The following is a 26,704-nucleotide window of genomic DNA, read 5'->3' on the forward strand; positions in this document are numbered from 1 at the left end:
TTTTGAATGACATTTTTACAACTGATTTCTGTATATTTTATATGAAAATGCATACTTATTATTTATACATTTATTCATTTTAGCAGACGCTTTTATCCAAAGTGTTTTATAATTTATAAAGATTAAATAGATTTAAAAGCATTTTTTTTGCTGCTTATTTACAACTGAAAATACGAGTGAAGTGTAGAATGAAATAGATGTCTTCTCATTTCCCCTGCAAGAGGCAGCCTCATCGTTGAATCAAAACGAATAAATTTGGCAGACCGGTGTAAAAATGGACCTAATCTCTATGACATAAACGTCATTTTAAGTTTTTCCCTTCTCGTGATATTTTCAGGCATGTAGCCTACTCATTGCATTCATTCATTAATAAAGAACCCCCTTTTAAGATTATTCTACGACGTTACCCGGCAGTAGAAGATGGAATCGCGATTCAGACAGTCCCATCTGCTAACTGAAAATATGCCCCACAAAACGTAAATAAGCTTGACATTTATTTAGTGGAAAATCGCTCATTCATAAAAAGCTCACTAGCGATCATTGTCAGTAACAACGCAAAATGCGATTTAGCCCTGTGTGGAGAAGCTGCCTCGGTAAATTGTACTACTACGGTACAGTACTAGTAGACTACTGCTGTGTTCGTCTTGGTAGCGATTGCGTTGGTTGAATTGGATTTAACGTTCCGTTGTACGGTTAAGGCTGAAATTAATTATTTAGGTTAGTAGTTAGATAGACTTTTGATTTAACCCTTGGGCTGCCTTCGGGTCACATGACCCAAAGGTTCATAACGAACCATTGTTGTGTTTACCCAATTTTACCCAATACAAAAACAAATAAAAATATTTTTCTTTTAACCTTTACAATGTGGGGGGTCTGAGAGAGCCCAACGGTTAAAAGAAAATGCTTCACTTTGTTTTTGTATGCGGTAAATTTGTCGCAATACGACGGTGGGTCACAATGACTGATGGGTCAGAATGACCCGAAGATTATACAAGGGTTAAGTAAGGGGAGTGCCGAACATGTTCTGTCGCCGTTTGACTTCCTACAGCTGTGTAGATGTTTTTGTAGTGTCTCGCGTAGGCTACAGCGTTGCAGTGAGCAACACTGGTTTGAAACCACAGGTAATGATAATTTCACCCACAAATCGTTTACTTGTAATGTAATGTCATAATAAATCCTACAACGAAAATGTATTTGTGAGGAATGTTTATTTTAAAGATTGAAAACAGATGCATCATAGACCACTGTAGTATGTGTTGCCCGGGCAACAGAGGCTAATGTCATGATGCTAATGCTTCAGTGAAATAGTAGACTACTGTTTCCAAAAGTAGATGTGGGCCTACTTCCTTAATAATATCAGCTAATATTGTACATTACATTTCATAATTGTGTTTCACATCACAAAGTAAAATGAGTAAATAGTTATCACCCTGGCCTCTTTGCTTGTGGCGTTCCTGCAGCTGCCTTGCAGTAAAGCTATAGTTAGCCTAGCTATCCCCCAAGTTAACAGATGTGAAACGAATGTTCTGCTACAGGTAGTCACGCGTGTTTTCGTGACGTTAGTTACGTAGTGACGTTAGTAACGTCAGTGACTGTGGCTAGCAAATTAGCCACCGTTAGCTTCACTTTTCACCACAAAAACGCAATTTCTACTTAAACCATGCAACGGAACGTAAATAAAAATACAACCAACACAATCGCTACCAAGACGAACCTTTTGACACCGCCGTTGTGTATGTAGTCCAAATATTGACTGATCCTTAGGGGGGCGAAAATAAATAATAATAATAAATAAATATATATGTGAGAGAACAAAGGTTGTGCTCTCGCCGAAGGCTTGAGCACACCCAATAAGCAGAATTTAACATGAAACCGAATTAATTGCTCATTGCGTGATAGGCTCCTTAAGCACAGCGCGATATGCTAGCCAATACTTTTTGAGAGGATAGTTTATCGTTTTTTTGTGAAGGTGTCATTTACATAATACATTTGTTGAAACCACATCATATGACATTAAAGATGATAAATGAAAATATGAAAGTATGAAAAAAAAAACATAGGCCTAGCTTACTGTAATAAGCGATAAAACGTGTTGTCACTCCTCTACATTTAATTTGGTCTGCTACTTTTTGCCAGCCCTCTTTCTTGGATTTTGCAGACTTTGAGGTGTTCCCTAGAGATGGGACGTCTGGCACTGATGCATCGATGCTTGTGTCGCAAAACCAATACGCACAGTTTCGAAAAAGTGGTTTGGAGCTTGTGTCAAATTACGATGTCACGTGATTGATGACGTTCAATGCTTCAGACATCACGAACTGGTTCAAAGTTGTGACGCACTTCTAAACAACAACAAACAAGTAACAAATCCTGGGCCCCGTTCGTCGTAAGGGTTGAGATTCGCCTTAAGCTCGCGAGCTTTCGCGAGCTTAAGGCGAGTTTAAACGGCTGTTTGCGCGTCAATGATGCTTCACTCCGTTAACCTGCGCCTCGTCCGTTACTGTACAACTTTAGCTTGGCTACTTGTTTGGCGTTGCCTTTTCAGCGTGAGATATACAATGTGTGGCGTGACAGCGTGAGAAATGGCTGAAATGCGTGTGTCACACGGCGAAACCGTGAGAGTTGGCAGCTCTGATAAAATTATTACATTGACGACAGTCAAAGGGCAAGGTGATCACAGTAGACATGAGTGATTGGAACAGACAGGAGTGCAGGGATCAGTGAAACAATTAATGTTTTGTCCCCTAAAAACATGTTGTGTAAGCTAATGCGGCCCTCTGAAAGTTGTTTAGCATCGCTGAACAGTGCCAGTGGAATGTCAATTTATAATCTTTGAGCAGTCTGAGGATCGAGCCCTTCTGAGGATCATAACCTTGTTGTGGTCGAAGGGCTTGCGTGATCCTGTGAACCTTGGACCTATGTTGTCTGGAGGCTAGGTCTTCTGGAAATATTTATCTTGGCAAAGAGGTCTGAGGCAAGGATTCAGACAAATATAGATCCACTTAAAGACCCCCATGATGGTTACTAGTAAGAACAAGCAGTCTACAAAATGGATAGATGGATGGAGTGGTCCACTACTTTCAAGCCAATTTCATTTTGTTCAAGCAATCCTGTTCCAGCCAATCACATTTGGGGAGGCGGGCTTTTCTCCTTGACTTATTTTGTGAAACTAGGAAGTTCGAGGAAGATCAGACAAGAATTGTGGGCATCAGACCAGCGAGGAGGGCAATACGCGGCTGGCATGACTACCCAATAGCCAATCAGAACGCTCGTACTGTCGTTGCCATATAATAATTTCTATTAATTATTACACCATTAAACCACCATTAAATTTTTCCTCTCGCGCACCCCCTAGAGGCAGCACCACACTTTGGGAATCCCTGGTCTATGGGATGGCCTTTACCCCCTTTCCACCAAAGTGAACCGGGAGCTAGTTCGGAGCTGGTGCTAGAGCCGGTTTGGAGCTGGTTCAATTTGCGAGCCTTCTAAGAACTGGTTTTCTTTTCCACGGGCTAGAGAGCCACCACAGAGCCACGTCATTACGTCACTGTATACGCCGCATCTGTCCCAGCAACGCTAGCGCGGAAGCGCCAAACACAAAGCAGAGCCTGTCTAAAGGCCGAATTATACTACTCCGACTCCGTTACGGACGGACAGACGGAGTCAGACGGATTCGTTGAATTTATAGTACTCCGAAGGCTGTGGGTGCTGAAAACAATTCACCGCCAGAAGAGTAGGTGGCGCTGCACTGCGATGCTAGCTAGGTTATCGAGAAGTCTGAGCAAATTTACAAATTAGCCGTTTCAATAAAATAAGCACATTTTCAGCAACTACACTGCCCATTTCTTGTCACATTTTAATTCAGATGCTGATTTACAAGTACCATTTAGCTGAAATATGAATTGTAAAAACTTAGAGCAATGGCGGTCAAATGATTCTGTTTGTCTTGTTGGTCACGGTAACCCCGCTCCAAGCGGTTCTTACTTGGTTCCCACACTAACTCAGCTTCGAAGTGGTGCTCCTTGCGAACCACTTTCCCTGTTTTTTTCCCCATGTCCTGCAGAGCATCCATTTTTAGAAAATATGGTATTTCATTCCACGGCCATGTGGATGACACACATTTAACTGCCTTTGAAACCCACAGATACAAACTCATTAAAACCATTGTTGGACTGTCTCAAGGACATCATAACATGGATGGCCTTACATTTTCAACATTTTAATGACCAGACCAGTGGTGCCTGTGCTGCCCCTCATATGGACATGTGTTCCCTGGAACCATGTGTAAAGTCATTAGTAAATAAATTGGGTGTGATAATGGACAGTGATTTTAAACTGGGTAAACAGATCAACTCCGTGATCAAATCGAGACTTTTTCAACTGATGCCTTTATCTAATGTTTAACATTTTCTGATATTTGAAAGGGTCATAAATGTTTTTTCTTAACCAGACTTGAGTACTGCAATGCCCTTTACGTTGATGTTAGCCATAGCTCTCTCTCTCGCAGTTGATTCAGAATGCTGCTGCTCCTCTTTTAACAGGAACATGCAAACAAGATCGTAAAAATGTGTTTACTCAAAGTACAATCAGAGATGCCTTGTGTATTATTATTTGTACTTTTCTGCCGTGCCTGGAAGCTGAGATGTGGGTGCTTTGGAATTGTCAGAACCATATGTACTGCATATTTATTGTATTGTACAGTATATTTGTATGTATGGTATACTTGTTATACAGTATTTAGGATAATACTTATTTAATTGTACTTTTGTTTACGGTACTTTGACTTTGTTTTTGATGTGCTCCAAGAAGTCCCTGTTCACTCTTCTTTTCCACCAAATTAGCTCTGGTTCTTGAACCAGTTCCATTCAGGATTCTTGAAACCTTGCTGCTATCTAGCGAACCAGCCCACGATTCTACCATTTTGAGCAGAACCTTTGTAATACAAAGATGCATCATCAACAGTAGGCATCTATTTAACTGGTTAAATAGATGCTGGTTTATGCTTAAAGGCCATATGGCAGGTTAAAAATTACTGTTCATTAATGGGTACATGAAGCACTCAAGATATGTATTATCATTTAAAATATCTCCAAATGGTGTCTCTAAATGGTGTTAAAGACCTGTTTTTGGTGTTAGCATTAGCATATTAGCGCAATTGGCGATGACGTCACGTTGGGGAGTCTTGGAGGAGAGAAGCCTCAGCCTAGTACTAGAACTATGGTGACTGACTGGGATGAAGAAGAGCCATCATGTGTATGATGGCCCGCAGCCGTATAATTTCGAACCAAGTAGACATGAGAAGGCAAATGAGGAATTGCCGAGACCTGATGGCCGTCAAAGCCAATTAAATGGATGGTCCGAGGAGAATGAGTGGGGAGCTATCATTTAGCAACGCAGCAACGATCTCTGGAGCTAGTCTACGAAAAGCACGATCTCTGGAGCTAGTCTACGAACAGCAGTGCACAACTTAAAAACTTTATTTTATTGTGTATTTTATTTAATTCTAATTCCACTTAGTACTGCTAGTTTATGTACCCTTAGTATAGATAGTCCACATATTTAAATTTTAGGTCCCTATATGTTCATTGTATGCACCTTCCTGCCAAAGCAAATTCCTTGTCTGTGCAAACTTTCATGGCGAATAAATCCCATTCTGATGCTGATTCTGATATAAAAAATTGTTTTACTGTCAGTGAAAAGCACAGAGTGAAAGTCAACATTTTCTTTATATCTAGTGACAGTGATCATTCAGGGCCTGACATTAAATTTGAGGCATTTGTCCTTTGGACAAGTAGCCCTACATTTACGTTTCACTTTTCCATGCACAAAAGTCACGTCCGGGTAAAGATGGTGCCTTTGACCAACGAAGATGAGCTGTAATATTATACAAATGATAACAATTGAGGTGTTATAAAAAATTTCAGTTTGTTACATTAAACATTAATTAATTAAACACAATTTCTGCAGAATGAAACACTTTCTGTTATGTACTGTATTGCAGCTTCGTCCCAATACCCTCCCCCCCCCCCGGGAGCGCAGATCGTAGTGCCGCCCCCCCCTCCCTGGCCGCCCACCCAAACGCAACACGGAGATATGACGTGGCGCGGTTGGCGCCCTCTGCTGTTTGTGTGGGAGGGTTAATTAATGGATGCACTTGGGAAAATGCCACCCCCCTCTTCATGCCGCCCTAGGCGGTTGCCTATGTCGCCTGTAGGAAGGACCGGCCCTGTACAGCTAGCAAACTAACGTTAGCTAGCATCGCTAACGACATTGGCTAACTCAACTTCGGTCAGCTATCCTCAGTATTTGCAAGCTGGCCAGTGCAAGTACAGTAACATGCATTTTATTTTGTTTGAGTTTAAACTTGTCCAGTGGGGCAGGTACATTTCTCTGCCCTACAAAAAATCCACTTGTCCCGGACAATCATGTCGTTAGCTGTAGTTCAGATAAGTAGACTAGTACTACCGGTAAACCTTAGATCTAGAAAGAGACATCATGCTAGCTATGGGCTAACTTGCCAGTCCCACCTAGAAATCCCCCCAAGGTCATCCCTAATTAAATATTTTCCCCGACCTTGTAAACACATTTCCGATTAGATGTCCCATGTTTTGATGGTACTAGCAGAGACCATATTAGACATTCTCTGGTACTAGCCTAGTGTTTATTTCTAATCGATTTCAATGGTCTCTAAGGGGGCTTTGGTCGGTCGTCTCCCCAACGTGACGTCATGCAATGCATTGTGGGGGAAAGAAGAATCATTGCAAAAAGTAGCTACTTTTTCGTATTATATTCCGTTTTGTGACACCCAACAACATCAAATACAATGGATAACAGTTTAAATGTTTATTTGCAACAAGCAAATAGCTCAAATTCGTTGGAAAAATAAACCTGCCATATGGCCTTTAATGCATCCGTGATAGTTGTGAGGGTCCGCGTGGCAAAAGTGAGGTCACAACAGCAGACACTCTCTTTCGCAAGGGTACGTGCGGCGGGATATCGCCTGTCCATGCACATCCCACATTTTCTAATTCCGCAGATGCAGACAGTATTATGGATGCTGCACTCCAGGGACAGCACTCAGTCTGCCCCTGGTTGTTGCAGCGAACCTAACTGCCACTAAAGGTGACATCAGCACACCGGCATCTGCCCCTTCAGCTGAAGAAGCCAGGGCTGGCCAGCCGCAGAGGAAGAGGCCCAGGGACAATCTTCTGAGCTCCATGAGAGAGCAGGCAGTGAGGGAAGAGGAGAGAGAGAGGGCAGCCACTATTCGAGCAAAGCAATATCTGTCTCTGGTTTAACTGTCTCTGTTCAACAAACTCATTAATTGAAACAAGAACAAACTTCAAGAATTATAAAATAGACTGGTGTGGTGACCAGCCACACATAATTATATATGTATATTATATATACAGACTGAGGCTCGCAGTTCATGTCAGAGCTCTGGAGTGGGATCAACCAGAGCTTCGGACTGAAATTGCATCGTACGGCTCGCACCACTCATTGAAGCCTGACAGATGGGGCTGGTGTGACCACCATCATGGTGTATATGTATTCGTACCACGATTTCACGGTACAGATGCCACGGAAGTCAAAGGCATTTCTACTTTATGGAAACTGATTACGAGGTCGATCAAATGAAATTACTGTGCTGCCTATTTGTTTAGCCTTTTAAAAAGTCTAAAGTGATGTAGCCTACATTCAGGACATGACATTAGCACCTGCCCACCCGCCAAATGCGGGTAGAATTTGGCTGTGGCGGGTAAAGCAGTCACTCTTACTAGCCACTTTGGCGGGTGGGATTCTATATATCTCTTTCTATATTTTTTTTATTTAAGTCTTCTCAAAACACATCTAAAACAGGGTTCTCAAGCCTCACGCGCATTGACCATGAGACACACACATTTCAACCAGTTCACACGCCACACCTTGTATTTCTCACACTGAGAAGGCAACGCCAACCAAGTTGTCCTGCTAACATTGTATACATTAATGGACTAGGCGCAGGCACACAGAATGAAGTTTCCTGCCAGCAGCACGAAGCCTATCGTTTTCCCGTGTCAAAGAGTATAGAGTTATTTGCCTGTGTTAAATAGTCTCGTCCACCGTGCATTCGTTACTAGGAAACATCGATGCGCAAACACACGGAACAGTCTTGGTCACCGTACGTTCGTTACTAGGTAAGCAACTTAACCCTTGTTATCTTCAGGTCATTCTGACCCATCAGTCATTGTGACCCACCGTTGTATTGCGACAAATTTACTGCATATAAAAACAAAGTGAAGCATTTTCTTTTAACCCCCAGATTGCAAAGGTTAAAAGAAAATTATTTTTATTTGTTTTTGTATTGGGTAAAATTGGGTAAACACAACGATGGTTCGTTATGAACCTTTGGGTCATGTGACCCGAAGGCAGCACAAGGGTTAAGGTGCGTTCGACTTCATGTAGCGCCAGCAGCGCTGACAGCCAGCTGCAGCCAGCTGCCTTGACGCTGAGAGTGCCATTGGCTTCTTCAACGCACCTATAGAAGCACGAACACACATGATGGAGAAGGTAAGTTGGAAGAAAGCTTGTCTAACATTTTTTATATCTACTCCAGAGAGACTAGAACATTTGGTAATATAGCCCATTTTTGGCTAAATTATTATCGATGCAGTCTAAAACTCTTGCAACCAGAAGCTTTGGCTTAGTTTGGCTGGCTTAGGCCTACATTATCTGAAACTAAGGGAAATGTTAGAGAGTATGGGAAGGACTGAAGATGTATTTCTTCATTTTATTTCAAATTATATACTGTATTAATAGTATTTCTAGTTAGTAATATCCAGAGTGCTCTGGATATTATTTCTGTAATGTTTCAGATCCTGTCAAAACATAGGCCTACATTAAATCTCACTCCAAGCTTCTGATCAAACTTGAGGACCCTGTCTAAGATAATAAACTCATTGCAAGGCAAGGATGAGGCGGCAGATGACAGGTGTAGGAAAACCCGGAGGGCAGACACCAACACAAAAGAGAAAAACTGGTGATGAAACCGAAAATGAAGAGGAGACAAAGAAAAAGAAAAGACTGTTCAACGAAAATTGTGGCTAATGAAATTGCTGAGTGGCTAGTAACTTTGGAAAACCACTAGCCACAGTGGCTGGTGAGCAAACATGTTAACGTCAAGCCCTGCCTACATTGCAGTGCATTGTAGGCTATGTACCGCTGCCTAGTGGCCAGAATGGCAGTTGTATTTTTGTACCCATGGTCTTTAGTTTTATTTCTGAAATAGTTCGTTTTCTGTGAAAGTTTATATTACACTGGCGATCTTGTTCTAATAATATTGAAGTGGGACAAGTAACTACGTCTGTTTATCAGATGAATGATTTAAATTAGAATTAAAGGTGTAAATTAAGATACACGAATTATAGCACACAGTATTTGAAAGTTACTTTGGTTATTATCAACAAATTAAAGTCGTTCGGACGAGATTATCGCATTTGGACGACCTACGGCTCAGTGTGGCCCCAATGGGCTTCCGTAGACCTTAAAGTAAACCAGCGAACTCAAATTATCTTTACCTCTTCTTATCCTTTTTTCAATGTATTGTACTGTGTGTATATTAAGGGTATTATATTAAAATACCTTTTTAGTTTGTTAATGGTAAAAGGAGTGATTTGTTACCGCTAGACTATACCCTTTGACCTGAACCAGCTGCCAAGATGGCGGCGCACATGAGAATTCTAAAGTGCCGGAGTAATGCTTTCATAAACGTCAGTTTAACCCATATATTAGGCTTAAGAGAATGCATACCAAGGTCATACTCTCCGAATACAAGATATTTCACATCCAAAAGAGTGCGCCGGACATTTATAGATTTTTTCGAGGTACATCACCAGCACAAATGTGTGCCATCCTCACCAGTTCGTCCAAGGGGCGACCCAAGTCTTCTTTTCGTTAACGCTGGCATGAACCAGGTACTCTTTAACTAACTATTGAAACAATAATTTTGATTCAGCCAGAAATAGTATACATATATATATATTTTGCAACCATAGGACATGCATGCCAAAGTTGAAATACATTTTGAAGCCTAGTAGCATCTGACTTGTGGAGAGATCAGTAAAGATCAGTCAAGTCATTGTTTCTCTTTCCTTTCTCTGCCCAGTCATTTTGCCAATCGAAATGTGATTTTAATTGATTCTGCAAAACACCCAATGTAATGACATGACATATGTATGTTGATAACCTTGGTCAGGGGCAAGCCCTATAATTATTTAATTACAGACACTTTCTTGGAAGATGACTACGTTTGTATTGTTTCCCACCCTCACTTAGTTTAAACCCATATTCTTGGGAGCAGTGGACCCTCGTAGTGAAATGGCTACCTACCGTCGTGTGGTAAACAGTCAGAAGTGTGTCCGCGCTGGGGGGAAACACAATGACCTGGAGGATGTCGGCCGAGATGTCTACCATCACACATTTTTTGAAATGCTTGGAAACTGGTCCTTTGGGGATTACTTCAAGGTGTGAAAGTGTGGTTACCTTAACCTTTTTTTAGCTTTCCTTGGACAGTTGGATACTTATCTGCAAACTGAAAGAAGCTTCAGGGTTTCACACAATAGGTTTCAGTGTGTAACATGCAGTCTAAATACTTACCCATAACCCTAAATACCCATAGTAGTGAGCGAGTTAGCATTTTTGTAAAACTTTATAATTCAGAGTAACAAACTTCAGCTCAGGTAATAAACATTCCTGTCACCATGAAGGAGGAAACTTGTGCCATGGCCTGGCGTCTGCTCACAGAGGAGTATGGGATACCTCCGGAGCTTCTCTACATCTCGTACTTTGCTGGCGATGCCACCTCGGGGTTACCTGCAGATGAGGAAACACGGCAGATCTGGCTGAGCATCGGGTATGTGTCGTAGATCTTGTCCCACAACTGGTTTCTATGGCCCAGCTCCACAACAATTTGGAAATAAGTATTTGTTTCTCTAGTAACACTTTATACTCATGGAATGGTAGAGGTAAATCGGGGTGAACTGTTGATTTGATTTACGGAAGTGGATTTAACCCATGTTAGACACTGCATGGCTTCTGAGCATACTTTGAAACCACACAGGCTAGTTGTGTGCTGAAAGTGTCTTGTATGAACAGACACGACAAGGTAGCGTTGTTGTAGGGTTAAGTAAATGGAACTGACACTGCTTAAACCCACTTATAACATACAGGGTAAAACCCTGTCTCTGCTGGGAAACAGATGTAACTACATTGTTAGAGTTTTTTTTTTTACCTCAGGCTTTTGTTGTGTTTTCAGTTGTCTAAAATACACAGGTTATACTTTGTGGTTCCAAACCCTGTTGTTTTTGTGTAACAGGGTGCCTCAGGATCACCTCTTGCCTTTTGGGATGAAGGACAACTTTTGGGAAATGGGAGAGACGGGCCCCTGTGGTCCCTGCACCGAAATTCACTATGACCATGTTGGTGGCCGTAATGCTGCCTCACTGGTCAACACTGACAGTCCTGACGTGGTGGAAATCTGGAACTTGGTCTTCATGCAGTACAACAGGTGATGCCAGATACCCATAAACTCCTCGATGCTAACAAAGTTAGGCCACTGCCAACGTGTATTAGTATTAGCCTGATATAAATGGATGAATAAAATTAACACAGTTAATAAGCAGTTCCCAGACTGAACCCATTAATAAAAAAAACTTATGAACCATTTAATTCCAATGTTGTATATGGACATGGTATGTGTGTATTGCGTGGGCTATACCAGCCTAAATGTAACTCTGGGCCCTGACATGTTCCAGAGAGGCAGACCACAGCCTGCGGCCGCTCCCTCAGTTCAGTGTGGACACGGGGATGGGACTCGAGAGACTGCTGGCTGTTCTCCAGGGGAAGCGCTCCAACTATGACACTGATCTCTTCAGCCCCCTGCTCTCTGCCATCCACCAGGTTGTGTCAATGGTTTTCAAACCTTTCTCCTCTTGGACATTTTATTGTCATTCATAATTTCCTTCACTTGAAATATGAAATATTGTTGTATATAAGGTCAGTGTGGTCTACCATCTCTTAGTGCTGTGTTTCTGACTGCTGTTTCTGTGTGTTATCTGCTCAGTGCTCTAAATGCCCTGAGTACAGGGGAAGAGTTGGCGTGGCAGATGAGGGGAAAGTGGACATGGCTTACCGTGTGGTCGCAGATCACATTCGAACCCTTTCAGTCTGCATTGCCGATGGCGTCTACCCAGGCATGTCTGGGGCGGAGTGAGTGTCACTGCTGATTCTGGCCTCACGTTCTAGCACATTCTGGCCTCATGTTCTAGCACATTCTGGTCTCACGTTCTAGCACATTCTGGTCTCACGTTCTAGCACATTCTGGTCACATGCTCTAGCACGTTTTGGCCTCACGTTCTAGCACATTCTGGTCTCGCATTGTAGCACAACATGGTAGTTCGGGCAAGAAACTCAAGTTTGTAGGTTGTAGCCTACTGAGAGCTTGTATTTAAACCCATCTCCATGGCTCTAGTAGAAAATGAGGCAACCTCCGATGGTGGCTATTTAAAGCACATGTGTACAGCGTCAATAAAAAGTATACTTACAGATTTTGTTGTTGTTGACTTAGACCCTAAATTCTACATGGATTAAATTGCTGTTTTTTTTTCAACTGGATACACACAATACGCATACACTGTACAATATAATCCACTGAAAATCTCATCTTGCTGATTTGAGTGGTGTGTGCGTGTTGACTGCAGGTTGGTGCTGCGCCGCATCCTCAGGCGAGCTGTGAGGTACAGTGCAGAGATCCTGCAGGCTCCGGAGGGGTCGCTGGCAGGCCTGGTCCCCACTGTGGCCCTCGTCCTGGTGAGAACACAAACCAGCTCACCATCACATCAAACTAACCATCAAAGATTTGAACATTTGAAAATACTTGGATTTTTTTCTTGACAACCTTCAAATTTACGTTTTAGTTGATAATTAGTCTTTACATCTTGCCCCACCTGGTTCCATTATAGTGGATTATCTTCCTCTCCTTCACAGGGTGATGCTTATCCTGAGCTTCACAAAGAGACTAGCCGAGTAAGTTGATGTCATGGCAGACCAGTAGCATTTGGACCAGAGGGATTTTTAAGACACCAAAGCCATAGCTTTCATTGTTTACTGGTTTAAATACAGTTTGTTAATAACAATAAGACACCAACGAAAATGTTTGTACACTAACATGTAAGTTTCAGTGTTAATGTGTTTTTGTATATACCGAATGTATATACATTAAATATACACACACACACACACAGTGCATATATAAGAATGCACTATAAGTGGGATATAAAAATAAAGTAAAGTAATTGTTTTTATTAAAAAAATGTTTTGCTCATAATGTAGAAGTCACCTGCATGAGGTTATTCATTGATCCGTTTGAACAGATTATGGATATAATTAACGAGAATGAGGCCCAGTTCCTGTCATCTCTGAAGCAAGGGCGCAGGGTGATTGACAGGACCCTTCAGAGGAAAGATACAAGCGACAACCTGTTTCCAGGTCAGTTTGTCTTCAAGTCCTCTCATCCTCACCATATGTACTGTAACAATAGCTTTACCAATAAGGGTGTCTAACAAAAAAACGATGACAGTAGAAGTCATATATTGACCGTGGCAGACTAAAAGAGTCAAAGCTTAACCAAGATTCCATACTAGTTCTGCTCGGTCATCTAGGTCATCAACAATATTGTTGTGGGCGATAAGATGTTAGCCAGATAGATTAAACACTACTCTTAATACATGTCCTGAAGGGAAGCTAGGCCATTGAATCTTCCATGATGCAGTTGTATTTAGAAAAAAATAAATGTTCTTGCTTTACAAATCCTTACGAATGTATGCTGTGAGTGTGACAACCACTGAACATAACCGGAGTGAGCTGCACACAGTTTAGAAAGGACACGCAAATCAGAAGAACCAAAATAGGTTTGGAGAATAAAAAAGGCTAAATTGATTATCGAACTTCTTAAAATTTGTACTTAATTTGGGGGGAAACATGATAGTTTCCAAGGAAAAAAACCATCCTGTAGAGCCTACATCCTATTTTGTATCTAGATTTGATTCAACTTTAATGCCATTGATTAAGTAGGACACACATCAACCCAACCCCCATGCCAGTGTTATGGTTGACCTTTAGTGGTGATATTTCACCAGTAATGGAGTCCAGCCAGAGACACTGAGGGGGGCTGATGACACAACGTTGAAGGTATTCTGAAAGACTTAAAAGATTCGGGAGCTTTTGAGTGAACATGGGGGACCGATGCTTATCTTGCTTTGTCAGAAGGTCTTGACTTTCACTTCCAAAGCTTTGTTTCGTTGGTGTGAATTGAAAGTAAGGGGGTGCGCAAGCCTCCCTCATTTCAGGGTGTGCCAGTGGAATATAAAGTCACTAGTACAGTACTAGTATAAATACCCCCCCTCCCCCACCGACAAATGATGTCATACTCCGACTACTACAGTGCTGTTGCATTATGACATGTGGATGTCATCCTTTGGGTGCTCTAAATGATTTTGACCTGCAGGTGCCACCAGTGGGACACTGTGTTGATAAAATCAGCAAAAATAGTACCTTCTTCAGTGCGTCAGAACGTTTTGGTTTCCCCATCACTAGAAACAGTAACAATACATTGCATGTAAAATATGATTTATATTCCCCAGCGCATGTGGCCTGGTCACTACACCGTAACCTTGGCTTTCCCATCGATCTCATCAAGCTAATGCTGGAGGAGAGGGGTGTGACTGTTGACGAGAAACAGCTGGACGAGTTGGCGACCGACAACAAAAAGGTATACATGGATACTGCTTTAACCCTTGTGCTGCCTTCGGGTCACATGACCCAAAGATTCACAACGAACCATCGTTGTGTTTACCCAATTTTACCCAATACAAAAACAAATAAATAGCATTTTCTTTTAACTTTCGTAATGTGGGGGGTCTGAGACAGCCCGACAGTTAAGAAAATGCTTCACTTTGTTTTTGTATGCGGTAAAGTTGTCGCAATAAGACGGTGGGTCACAATGACTGATGGGTCAGAATGACCCGAAGAGAACACAAGGGTTAAAGATAAAGAATTAGGATCCTTAACATTTACCCATCTTTCTCTTTAGTCCGGATTTCTATTGAGAACGCTGACCACAAAATAGGAATGTGTGTTCCAACCCTCTGATCATCCTTTTTAGCGATATGAGTACAAGAAAGACACATTAGAAATAACATTATTATTATTAGTAACTGTTTATTATCTTCCCTGTGCAGCTGACATGTCAGACCCAGGCCTCTGATGGGGAGGCCCCCCTGGACGTCCACAGTCTGGCTGAACTGCAGAGCCAAGCAGTCCCTCACACAGACGACTCACCCAAATACAACTACAGCCTTGGCCACCACGGCAAATATGGTAGGAAACTGGGCATGTCCTGCCAGGGTGTAATTACCCGTCATTAGGTTCTCCCTATAATTAACATGCAACATAGTCTTATGTATCTGTTAAAAAAATGTATAGCTTATATTCTTTCTGCATTCTACAAGTATATTTTTCCAACACCCGCAAAAATACTTTATATAAGTAATAAATGATTACCTGCACTGCAGTGCTAAGGGTCCTCTTTTCCCTGTCCCACAGTCTTTCATCCATGCTCAGCCACCGTGCAGGCGCTGTACTGTGGGCAGGCTCTGGTGTCTCAGGTGTGGGGGGGGCAGCGCTGCGGTGTGGTGCTGGACCGCACCTGTTTCTATTCTGAGCAGGGAGGCCAGTCACATGACCATGGCTACTTCATCAGGGAAGGACTGCAGGTCAGTTCTACACAACGAACTGTGGCAGAATTGTGAATGCTTAAGCTAGTGGGTAGAACCAACAGTCTGTGTTCCTTCCCTGTCCAGGACGTCTTGTACCCTGTGGAGTCGGTGCAGCTCGCTGGGGGGTATGTAGTCCATCAAGTCACCACTGCAGAAGTCCTCAGGAAAGGAGACCAAGTTCAGCTGTATGTTGATGAGGTACAGTGTATATATTGTAAATACATGTTGTTATAACTAGATATGCTTCATATGTGTTTTAATCACGTTGTTCAAATTTGTGTATATATGTTACGAAAAAAAGGTATAGAAACAAACAAATATATATATATGATCATTATCATTCTGATTGAATTATAAGAGCAGATTGATTGTGTGAAGGAAAATTCTGACGGTGCTGTATAGTTTGAATAGTAAGATGGTGGTTCAAATACAATTTATTTAGTTTGTACAAAACATAAGTACTCTGTACAAAACAGAGTACTCTGTGACCCGTCATAACGAACGACAAGTAGGCTATAAGCTACAGGTCGTTCGGAAGAGTGGTAAAGAACATCCATACACACTGCCTTATATAAACTTGTATTGTCATTCTGTATGGTCAATCAGTCAATGTAGCGGTCTCTGTGATTGGCTAACTCTATTTAGTGACAGTTTGAGACATATAACTCCAGGCCAAGAGTCCCAAAGTTCTTTGAGGTTGCAGCTCCCTTTCTAAATGAGGAGATAGTAAAGATAACTTCAAACAAGGATTAATGAAACACAAACAGGACACAGGACACAATCTCCTTGGCCAAAAGGTCAGAGCAGCTGAATCAACTGATCTCTCTAAAACTACTCCCTCAGGTCACGAGAACTCAAGAGTCCCCCAACCTCCACATCACTGGATCCTAGTTAGGTATCATAAAACAACAAGTCATAAATACCTTAAAGATCCCCTGACATGCTGTTTTTGGATGCTTTTATATAGGCCTTAGTGGTCCCCTAATACTGTATCTGAAGTCTCTTTCCCGAAATTCAGCCTTGGTGCAGAATTACAGCCACTACGAGCAGTCCCACAATGAGCTTTCCTCAGGACGTGCGGTTTCTGTGTCTGTAGCTTTAAATCAGGGGTGGGGAACCTTTTTTCTGCCAAGGGCCATTTGGATATTTATAAAATCATTCGGGGGCCGTACAGAATTATCAACTTAAAAATGTGCCTGCTATATTTGGTCAAACATTTAATTAACTCACCCCTAATGTGATGGCTGGAACTGCTTCTCTGGTGAGGTTTGTGATGTTAGCTGGCACGGATGCAGCCTGCTTTGACTAGGGGTGCATCAAACATTTCTTGGGGGGTATCATGATTACAGAAAGGGATCGTATTTTTTTTATATTGCTACCATTTTTGAGACTGCTTATTGATCTGAGTGTTAATCAGGCGCGGAGCCATACGTTGTAAACATTCGGGGATTGGCCCAAACCAACAACGTATTCTGGGTTGATTTGCTAGAAAGGAATTCCACAATTAATGCGAAATCTTTTGGTACATTGGTACGCAACGCTGCGCGCCTCCACGGTCCTCTTCCACATATTAAAATAGTGCTGCTGCCAACGAATAACGGCCCGCGGGCCGGACGTTCCCCACCCCTGCTTTAAATGCTATGAGGAAGAAAGAGGCGGGGCTAACTGCCATGCTTCAGTCGTTTGCAAGCCATGATGTCTCGAGGAAAAACCAATATCGCGCTCGCACGGTCGTAGCTAATTTTCTCATTGGTGGGCCAAATTCTCTGTGCGGGCAAAGCAGAGAAAGGGGAGGTAACCTTCCTCCTTATGACGACATAAGGAGAGGATTTTCAAAACCGAGCGTTTCAGCTCTCATTTTCTCAAAGGCAAAGAAGAATACCCAGGGCTTGGTTTACACCTATCAAAATTTCTAGCCACTGGGGGACCAAAGGCAGGCTATGGGAACTCATTAATGTTAAATAACCTCCTAAAGCGAACATTTCATGTCATGGGACCTTTAAGATAATCTGATTTACGAGATAGAAAGTCATACAAGATTCTACACCCATTCTCCAGAGGAAAGTATCCTACAGAGCCTCAGTTTCTTACCTTCACTGTCTATCCTTTATCGATGAACAAAGGAGCTTACAGATTACCACTTATAAAACACATACATTATAACTATGTCCTAAAATTCTATCACAATTGGTATAAAAGAGGGAGTCTTTGTTTATATTTGATGTTTTTGCCAATAAAAGTATTGTTTTCCAGTATACCATAGAAACGTGTGAAGGAATTATCTACAAATACTGAACCAGCAAGCTTTTACAAAACTCACAGTTTGTCACTGCTAATACGTTTGTCTATGACTGTATATGGATGGATGTAAACTGTATACATTTGAAAGCATATAGTAAGCAGCCATGTTGGATGTGTGTTGTGGTCCAGGCCCAGAGACTGGCCTGTATGGTCAAGCACACAGCCACCCACGTGCTGAACTTTGCCCTGCGGCAGATTATGGGCCCAGCGGTGGAGCAGAGGGGCTCTCACGTGTCAGCTGAGCGGCTGCGCTTCGACTTCAGTGTCAAGGTACACCATATGATCAGCTCACTCAGTGTCAAGACTAGGGTCTTCATGGTCTTTTTTATTATTTGATCCTCTAAAATGAACATCTGGCTTGACTGGATTTGTAAAATGTGCATCAATTTCCTAAAATATAAGATATTTTTGGGGGCAATATAATGTCATTTTATTTTTTATGAATGACACTGGTGTCGTGTTTTGCATCGTTTAATGTTTGATTGTGACGTCTCTAGGGTTCCTTGAGTATTCCCCAGCTTCAGGAAATTGAAAGAAGCATCAAAGACGTCATCACTGAGAATGAGTGTGTGTACATGGAGGAGATCCCCCTGGCCAAGGCCAACCAGATCCCAGGACTGAGGAAAGTTGATGAGGTAACTGGATTAAGGAACATATGCAGGGTTTTTCCTTGGTCAAAATGGGTCTTCGGTGCTCCAAAAAAAAAAAAAAAACTATATTTTGGGACAGGTTAATGTAATATTCTAATAGCTAATGTAATATTGCACATATTTTCATCCTATTTCCCTAAAGCAATAAAGTTAGGCTACTTAAAGACACCTTACACTCTTAAAGTATGTTCCAAATGGCATAAATGCTGCCAATTGATAATTGACTTAACAACTTATTGTAAATGGTCAGTATCCTGGCCTATCGATTAAGGTAGGCCACTCTGAAGCATGTACACTGCCTGCTTCATTTGATCTTGATAGGCTAAGCATTCTGTAGCAAATAATAACAATAAACCCCCTTTTTATTAATTAAAACTACTTCAGCATAATAATGCACCTAAAATACAAACCTGAGCAAGGGCAGCAATCGCTATCTAATCAACAGACAATTTAGCTAACGGGAAGAATACAAACAACGAAAATCACCAGTTAACTTGATTTAAATTTGCAAGAACTATAGACTTAGACAATAACAGGCTTAAATGAACTGACAACATAAGTTATACGACTTGCAGTTTTCAAGGACGCACACACGCAATCTCAACTGCGGTGTGAAGCGTGTGTCCGTGCAATTCTCCGACATGCACTCTAACAATCACTGCTGATAGACGGCCTAAAATTTTGTACAGCCTGATTTCTGATACCGTGGCGGCAGAAATTTAGCCATAGAGGAAACACTGCACTATATATTATCATTCCAGGTTAAGAATACCAATGGAGGCTGCGTTGGAAATCGTAAATCAAACTTTTGTCAGCATTTTGAGTGGAAATTTCATTTGCATTTGTACAGGTGTATTCGTGCACGTCGGGCTGGCCCTCGCAGCGAAACGACAGTTTACTGGCCGCTCTGTCCATTCCTGCACCTCACAGTTGCGTATTGATCAGACAAGAAGACACGCTTATCAACTCGATTACTATTGATCAAAACAGAACGAGGGTTCAGCTGTAGCCTACATGAAACATACTATTGAGAACATATTCGCTGACATGCATTGCACGTGTGATGAACACAGGTGTTTGTTTTTTTTTTCATCGCAGACTTTTTTTGCCTTTGGCGCTTTGTCATTGGCGCTCGGGAAAAAGGCTTTGGCGCGCGCTAACATTTTCTCTATGCAGGAAAAACCCTGATATGTAACCTCAAATGACATCTTCGTATAACATGACTGGCGTAGAAGCAAAACACAGTCACAATGCCTTTTATTGGGATTTTCACCCACAAATAACTTCACCTTAACAGCATCCCCCCACTGAAATAAGGGTTTCAGTTGCATTTCAGAAGGAGTAAATAGGTGTTGTATAGAGCAAGACCGATATATCGGCAGGCCCATATTATCGTCCGATATTGGGAATTTTCCAAACTATCGGTATCGGCATTTATAATGGCCGATATATGAATATTAATGTTTTTTTATTTTTATTTTATGACATTAGGTTTCATATCTTAAGTTTGTATTTGTATACATTTTATTTATCAGAAACTGCATTAACATATTATTTTAGTGATATAATAATATGAGTCAGATGGCTGAGCAGTTAGGGAATCAGGCTATTAATCAGAAGGTTGTTGGTTCGATTCCTGGCCATGTCAAATGACGTTGTGTCCTTGGGAAGGCACTTAACCCTACTGTTAGGGCCATCAGTTTGTTTTGTTACGCGTTTATGGATTTTTTAAATATTTTTTTTATATTGTCCGATATCGGAATATCGGATTTTTAAATCACCAAATATTTGTATCGGTGTCGGCCTTAAAAATCCTTTATCGGTCGGGCTCTAGTGTTGTATCACCCTGTGTGGTGTTGAAACATATGCGACACCTGTCCCTAGGTGTATCCTGACCCGGTGAGAGTGGTGTCCGTGGCCATGCCTGTGTCCAGCCTGCTCAACTCCCAGACACACACGCCAACCTCAGTGGAGCTGTGCTGTGGAACGTAAGCCTTGTGGTTCAACATCCATTTACACATTTGTATTTTTATCTCTACTCTTGATGTATGACTATGTTTAGCCTGTGGTGTGTACCACTCTGTCACCAACCGTCTCTGGAGGAGGGGGATCTCACCAAATCGCTCCTCCCAAAGAGTCTTCCTTTTTACCTCTCTGTTTTCTTGGGAGTCTTTCCCTCTGTGATGTTGCTTGTAAAAAGGTTTATATAAATACGATTTGATTTGGAGACTTGTCTGTCAGATGATCAAACGATGATAGGATGAAGTGGTTCCACTGTGTGATGTCATGAGCAGTGTAATAGTCCGGGAACAGAAGGCTTAAATGTCAGTCCTGTCAGAACATAGTTTGAGACACAAACGATATATGGTTCTGCTATGTGACCATATTTCAAGTCAGGACTGTGCATGCACGTCATCTGCTGTCAGCTGTCTGACTGGCATCAGTCTCATAGGGCCTTATGGTGGCAATAAAACACATACGCTCACTCACACAATGGTATGTTGGATAAACCTGTATGTGCTGCGTCCCTCCACCATACCCAGCTCCTCCGTACAGCAGAGGGAGTCATACTGGTACTTTGACATCTGTGTGCTACCTGCCTTGTTTCTGTATACGTATGCAAAACTAGCTGCTCCAAAGCAGGGAGTCTCCCCCCTCCCTGACTTAGGCTAAGTGGTTCTATTTCCATTGTTCAAAAAATAGTTAAATGAAAATGTGATCAGACTGATACTAAATTATCCTTATTTTGTCCCGGTCATGAGATACGAAAAATATAATTCTTTAAACATACTTTTTTAGATGCAAGTAATTTTTTAGTCATTTTCATGTGGTAAAGCAATGGGATGTAAACTTTGAAGAACTTGAGTTTGACAGTTTTTGAGCCAGTGGTCTCCACTGTTCCTCCAGGCACCTGCTGAGCACGGGGGAAATCCGTGACTTGGTCATCGTGTCTGAGAAGCAGACAGTGAAGGGGATCAGCCGCATTGTGGCCTTGACCGGAGATGAAGCCAAACAGGTAGCAGTACACAAGCATAAACCTGACTGGAATTTATAGAATCAAGAATACAAACATGTTCTTTTAAATGGCAAAACTAAATGAAGTAATCTTGACTTGATATTTTAGTTTTAGCATTTTGTGTTTGACCCACACGTGTCTGACATACAGTATACTAACTGTCTGATATACTATCTAACAAAAGTATTTTACAAACCTCATAAGTAATTATAATGGTATGATATAATAAAAATGTCAGGGAGGGAAGCTTTAACGCATTCTAAACACTCCCTTATTGAAATAGTATTTCTCAAAACAGACTGTAGACATACAACCAAATATAAAACAAGGAGAGTGTTGAAAGCCTGGAACAGGGACAGTAAATAGCTAAATATCTGGGATCTGATTGACTGTTGGACTTAACTTTTGATATTTTATAGTGGATTAAGACAAAGAACAACAGGAGATGGAACAACAAAAGGCTTAGCCTGAACCAGACAACTAGAGGCAGAGTCCAGGATATTTGAGGCAGGATTCTTTGTTTAAATATCCATTGTGACATATAGATTAAATGACATGACTGTACTGGCCTGCTGGTCTTGACAGTGTTTTCCCTTCTACAGGCTAGAGAAGCTGGCCAGGCCCTAGCCCAGGAGGTGGGCTCTCTGGCCGCACGGCTGGCTGCAGCCACTGCCCCCTCACTCCCAGAAGCCCACCGTCTCTCTAAGGAAGTGGGCTTGCTGACAGATGTACGTGTTTTGTTTTCTTTACTGAGTTCAATGTCTCTTGAATATATATTCAGGCCAACAATATTTAACTATGCCTATCATAGGTCCAGCGTTACATTTGAATTGCCTTCTGTTCTTTGATCCAGGCAGTGGATTCCACTCCTATTCCCCAGTGGCAGAGGAGAGAGCTCCAAAGTCAACTTAAAAGTTTACAAAGGTCCACTAACACAACCATAAGGAAACTAGAGACCAAAGAGGTAACTTAACAAACTAAATATTTAAATAATATTCAAACTTTGAACAGGTTTTCAACAATGTATCTTATATCAAAATCTAGTTTGTATTTTTGCTGAGACTTTTTTCAGTTAGAATGCATCATTGCATAAGTAAAGACAATGCACTGTTTTGTCCCTAATACTTGCCATGTGTTTGCCTGAGCTGCAGGCTGCAGTTAAAGCACAGATTCTACTCCAGAGGAACAGCACCAAGCGCCTGGTTGTGGATATCATAGACACGGACTGCATATCGGTAAGGCCTACTTCAGGATCTACTCTGATATGGAGGACTAAATGTGCCATAAGTAAATAAATATATAAATACATATATAAATAAATAGACACCTCTTAAGTGATGTGAAGTTGCATGTGTTTCAAAAGGAATACACATTTCATTTAAATGATGACAGACACATTTCAATTTAAATGCAAAGGGGCGGGACATAACCCATTACATGGAGCTGTCCTCATGTGCTTGGAGCATTGTGATTGGACACTTGAGAGCAAACTGTCAGACCTCAGCTGTCAATCAAGAAGCAGACATACAAGTTTCAGTCTTATTGAAACACAATTGGGCCACTTTGAAAACTATTTAACCAGATATGTTATTGTTAACATGTGGCCTGTTCTAAGTCACGTTCATTGAAGCAAGCGCATGATCAGCTAGGGTCAGAGAAGTGTGTGTGTCTTGGTTGTGCCAGGCTGCCAGCACCGTTCAACAGCTCAATACCAGGCATAAACCTTTACAGGTTACGTTTTAGGTCCATTTAAAAATGTTCAGGAAAATACAATGTTTTATAAAGCATAAATGAAATGCACATTTCTTTTCCTTTCCAAAGGGGTGGGACATAAGCCATTTGATAGAGCTGTCCTCATGGAACTGCAGTGTTTTATGCTTTTATGGACATAACCAGTTTTATCAAAGTCCCACCCTTTTGAATTTAAAATGAATATAACCAGTTGCACAGAGCTGTCTTATTGGACTGCAATTTTTTTACTCTTGGAGCACTGTGATTGGACACTTGAGACCAACCTTTCAGAACTAAGCTGTCAATCAAGTAGTAGACATATTCAGTCTTATTGAAACACAAATGGGCCAATTTATCTATTGTTAACATTTGGCCTGTTCTCGGTCACGTTCTTCGAATAAAACCAACCCAGTCTCATCCCAACTCCTCAAATATTGACGCAAATATGGGGCATATTAGCATAAAAAAATATTGGCGGGGTTCTGGGAAATGTTTCTTTTCTATTTAAAAAGTCATTTTTTGTCTTCAGTTACATTTAAATCACTTAATATGACAAATAAACATACGTAAGTCTTTTATGAAAGACTTATGTATTTATTTATGTATTTAATTATGGCACATTTAGTCCTCCGTACTCAATTCAGTTCTGAGATCTGACATTTGCATTTAGCAGATGCTCTTATCCAGAGCGACTTACAGTAAGTACAGGGACATTCCCCCAAGGCAAGTAGGGTGAAGTGCCTTGCCCAAGGACCCAACGTCATTTGGCACTGACCCCCCTAGTCAGTCATCTCCCTGACTGACTTTTCTGTATCCGACACTTTAGCATGTACTGGGAGTATAACTGAAATTCCAAGCTAGTTTTACCGTATTTCAGATGAGCTGCCAGGCTGTCAATACAACGTTTGCAATGCTTTTATGTTCTTATAATTGGAAAAGGCTTTTAAACTGTATCGAAAGCTAACTTTTTCTTTTTAATATTGATTTAAATGGTGTCCTTCATGGATATCTTTCACTTGGTTATTGCATTTGACACACTGCTCTCTGTGTAGGTGGTGATGAAAACAGTCAACCAGTACAGTGACAAAGCCCCTGATAGTCTGGTCATGCTACTTTCTCACCAAACACCGTCTGGGAAAGTGCTGTGTGCCTGCCAAGTGCCAAAGGTAAACTTTTAGAATTATACACATGTAAAGCATGTCGCCTATATGGAGACAGTTTAATCAATCCAAATGGTCCGTCAAACCCCTCTACCTTTTCTATTGTATTCTGTTAAGATCTACCACACAGACATTTAACTGTATAACTCTCCATTGGTTGTTGCGATCACTTCCCACAGGGCTATAGTGCACTGTCTGCGGATGACTGGGCCCTGGCTGTGTGTGCTCATCTAGGAGGGAACGCTGGTGGCTCTGTCACAGTGGCTAAAGGCACCGGGAGTACCAGGGACATCACAGAGGCTTGCCGGTGGGCAGAGCAGTACGCACGGGGCAAAGGCTGCAATGGACCCTGAACTTGAGAGACTTCTATTGGCTTGGGAACGCACATTATTCATTTATTTAAGAGTACTATACCTGGTGTTTGTTTTCTGTTGTAACAAGAAACATGGACAATGTACCAATGGTATTAGAAGAATATTTTTGAATAATATTTATTATATCTTTTGTCCAAACGAAAACAGCACTACAAAGGACCCCTCCTGGAGTTCATCAAGGTCTTCTTCAAGCCATTGTTTGAAAAGAGTTTTCTCCTTTGTGATATTTCACCAAGTGAAGTCCCATGGCGTTTTGGCAGTCAAATGCATAGATATATGCATTTGAGGGTAGATGTCTCGTCCGCGTTGCCGGACAACGGGGTTGAATGTCCGCACATGGCAGCCATCTTGCTACAGTCAACTCGCTCACCCATAACATTGTGTTGGTGCTACATGTACTTTTTAAATGACCATAACTTGCTCAATTTTGACCATAACTTGCTCAATTTTCAGATTTTTTAACGGTTTGGTTTGTTATCAACGTCAGTGGCATAACAACATCTCTGACGTCGATAACAAACCGAACCGTTTTTAAAATCTGAAAATTGAGCAAGTTATGGTCATTTAAAAAGTACATGTAGCACCAACACAATGTCATGGGTGAGCGATTTGACTGTAGCAAGATGGCCGCCATGTGCAGACATTCTAGACTCCGCCGTAAGACATCTAGTCTTTATATATATCTATGGTCAAATGATCCACATGTAATGACATCACTGTCCTCTTACCTTATGATGTCACAAAGGTGTGACAAAAAATTACTAAATGTAGGTGTCTGAGAGCCAGTCCCAGTATCCATAGCAACATGTACATAAAATGGCACAAACCTTTTTGATGGTATCATCAAAAAGGTTAGAGAATGCATTTACAAGTAGTGCTGGTTAAGACATGTAGGCCACAGACTTTTCAGCCTGATATAGTACACCAATGCAATCCTGACTCCTGGCTGAAGGCATGTTACACTGTTTCACCAGTTTGTATTTTATTTTGCTTTATTGTGTCATTGTTAGCAACAATTTACTTTGTGTTTTACTATCAAATAGTTACCCTAACATAATATAAACTAACCTAAAGGGTACTGAAGGATTTAAATATTGTGTGTCTATTCCAATATGAAATGATGGTATTCAATGACACAAATCTGTGTTCTAGAAAGAGTGGTCTGGAGTCGCAGAGGTCCGATAATATCAGCTTTAATGCAGCAGTTGGAAATCAACAAGTACAGAGCTCTGGGGTTGTCTAAGTTTCCCTACCCGCAACAGAGTTTTGGCTGGTTCACAAAGTCCAACTGGCTATCTGTCCCTCCCCAGCATATATTTATACAGTGCAATTGAAACACAAGTATCAAAAAAGGGTTGAGCTTGTTCTCTCGTGCATCAGGGAGTTGTTCTTGCCTACGCATCCCACCTGCTTGGGTGCCGTCTCCACCCGGTTTCAAGGTTGTTTCTGAAAATGAAGAGATAGAGACAGAAAGAACAGCCTGCTTCCCACACCCAGTGTGAGATCCAATGTTTAAGCCTGAGCACACTTCTAAGTTCATAACTTTAATAAGCACAATGCATAACTTTAATAAGCACAATATATTCTTTAATCCCTCTTTTGATCTCTGAAAACACCAGAGATCAATCAACATAGCCCGGACCAACCACCGCCTCCTCGTCCT

At 41.5% G+C, this 26,704-nt stretch overlaps 1 protein-coding gene across 1 annotated transcript; it reads left to right on the top strand.

Moving 5' to 3' along the window:
• The first annotated feature begins 9,695 nt into the window (after positions 1 to 9,695).
• aars2 (alanyl-tRNA synthetase 2, mitochondrial (putative)) lies at positions 9,696 to 25,099 on the top strand. Its single transcript, XM_067259359.1, has 22 exons — positions 9,696 to 9,950; positions 10,312 to 10,500; positions 10,743 to 10,888; positions 11,351 to 11,542; positions 11,790 to 11,934; positions 12,098 to 12,243; positions 12,735 to 12,843; positions 13,021 to 13,059; positions 13,407 to 13,521; positions 14,676 to 14,803; positions 15,273 to 15,411; positions 15,637 to 15,806; positions 15,894 to 16,007; positions 18,240 to 18,380; positions 18,608 to 18,745; positions 20,645 to 20,748; positions 21,668 to 21,776; positions 22,379 to 22,504; positions 22,630 to 22,740; positions 22,928 to 23,011; positions 24,560 to 24,673; positions 24,847 to 25,099. Exons 1-22 carry the CDS (start codon positions 9,696 to 9,698, stop codon positions 25,018 to 25,020), a joined length of 2,988 nt encoding a protein of 995 aa, XP_067115460.1. The 3' UTR covers positions 25,021 to 25,099.
• Positions 25,100 to 26,704: the final 1,605 nt, after the last annotated feature.

This window comes from Osmerus mordax, chromosome 21, assembly GCF_038355195.1.
Source record: "Osmerus mordax isolate fOsmMor3 chromosome 21, fOsmMor3.pri, whole genome shotgun sequence".
In the NCBI taxonomy this organism is placed as follows: domain Eukaryota; kingdom Metazoa; phylum Chordata; class Actinopteri; order Osmeriformes; family Osmeridae; genus Osmerus; species Osmerus mordax.

Coding starts and splice junctions, on each gene's coding strand:
- aars2 (XM_067259359.1), top strand. CDS start 9,696: ATGGCGGCGCACATGAGAATTCTAAAGTGCCGGAGTAATGCTTTCATA. Junction 9,951..10,311: donor TTAACGCTGGCATGAACCAG/GTACTCTTTAAC, acceptor ACCCTCACTTAG/TTTAAACCCATATTCTTGGG. Junction 22,741..22,927: donor GGAAACTAGAGACCAAAGAG/GTAACTTAACAA, acceptor CCTGAGCTGCAG/GCTGCAGTTAAAGCACAGAT.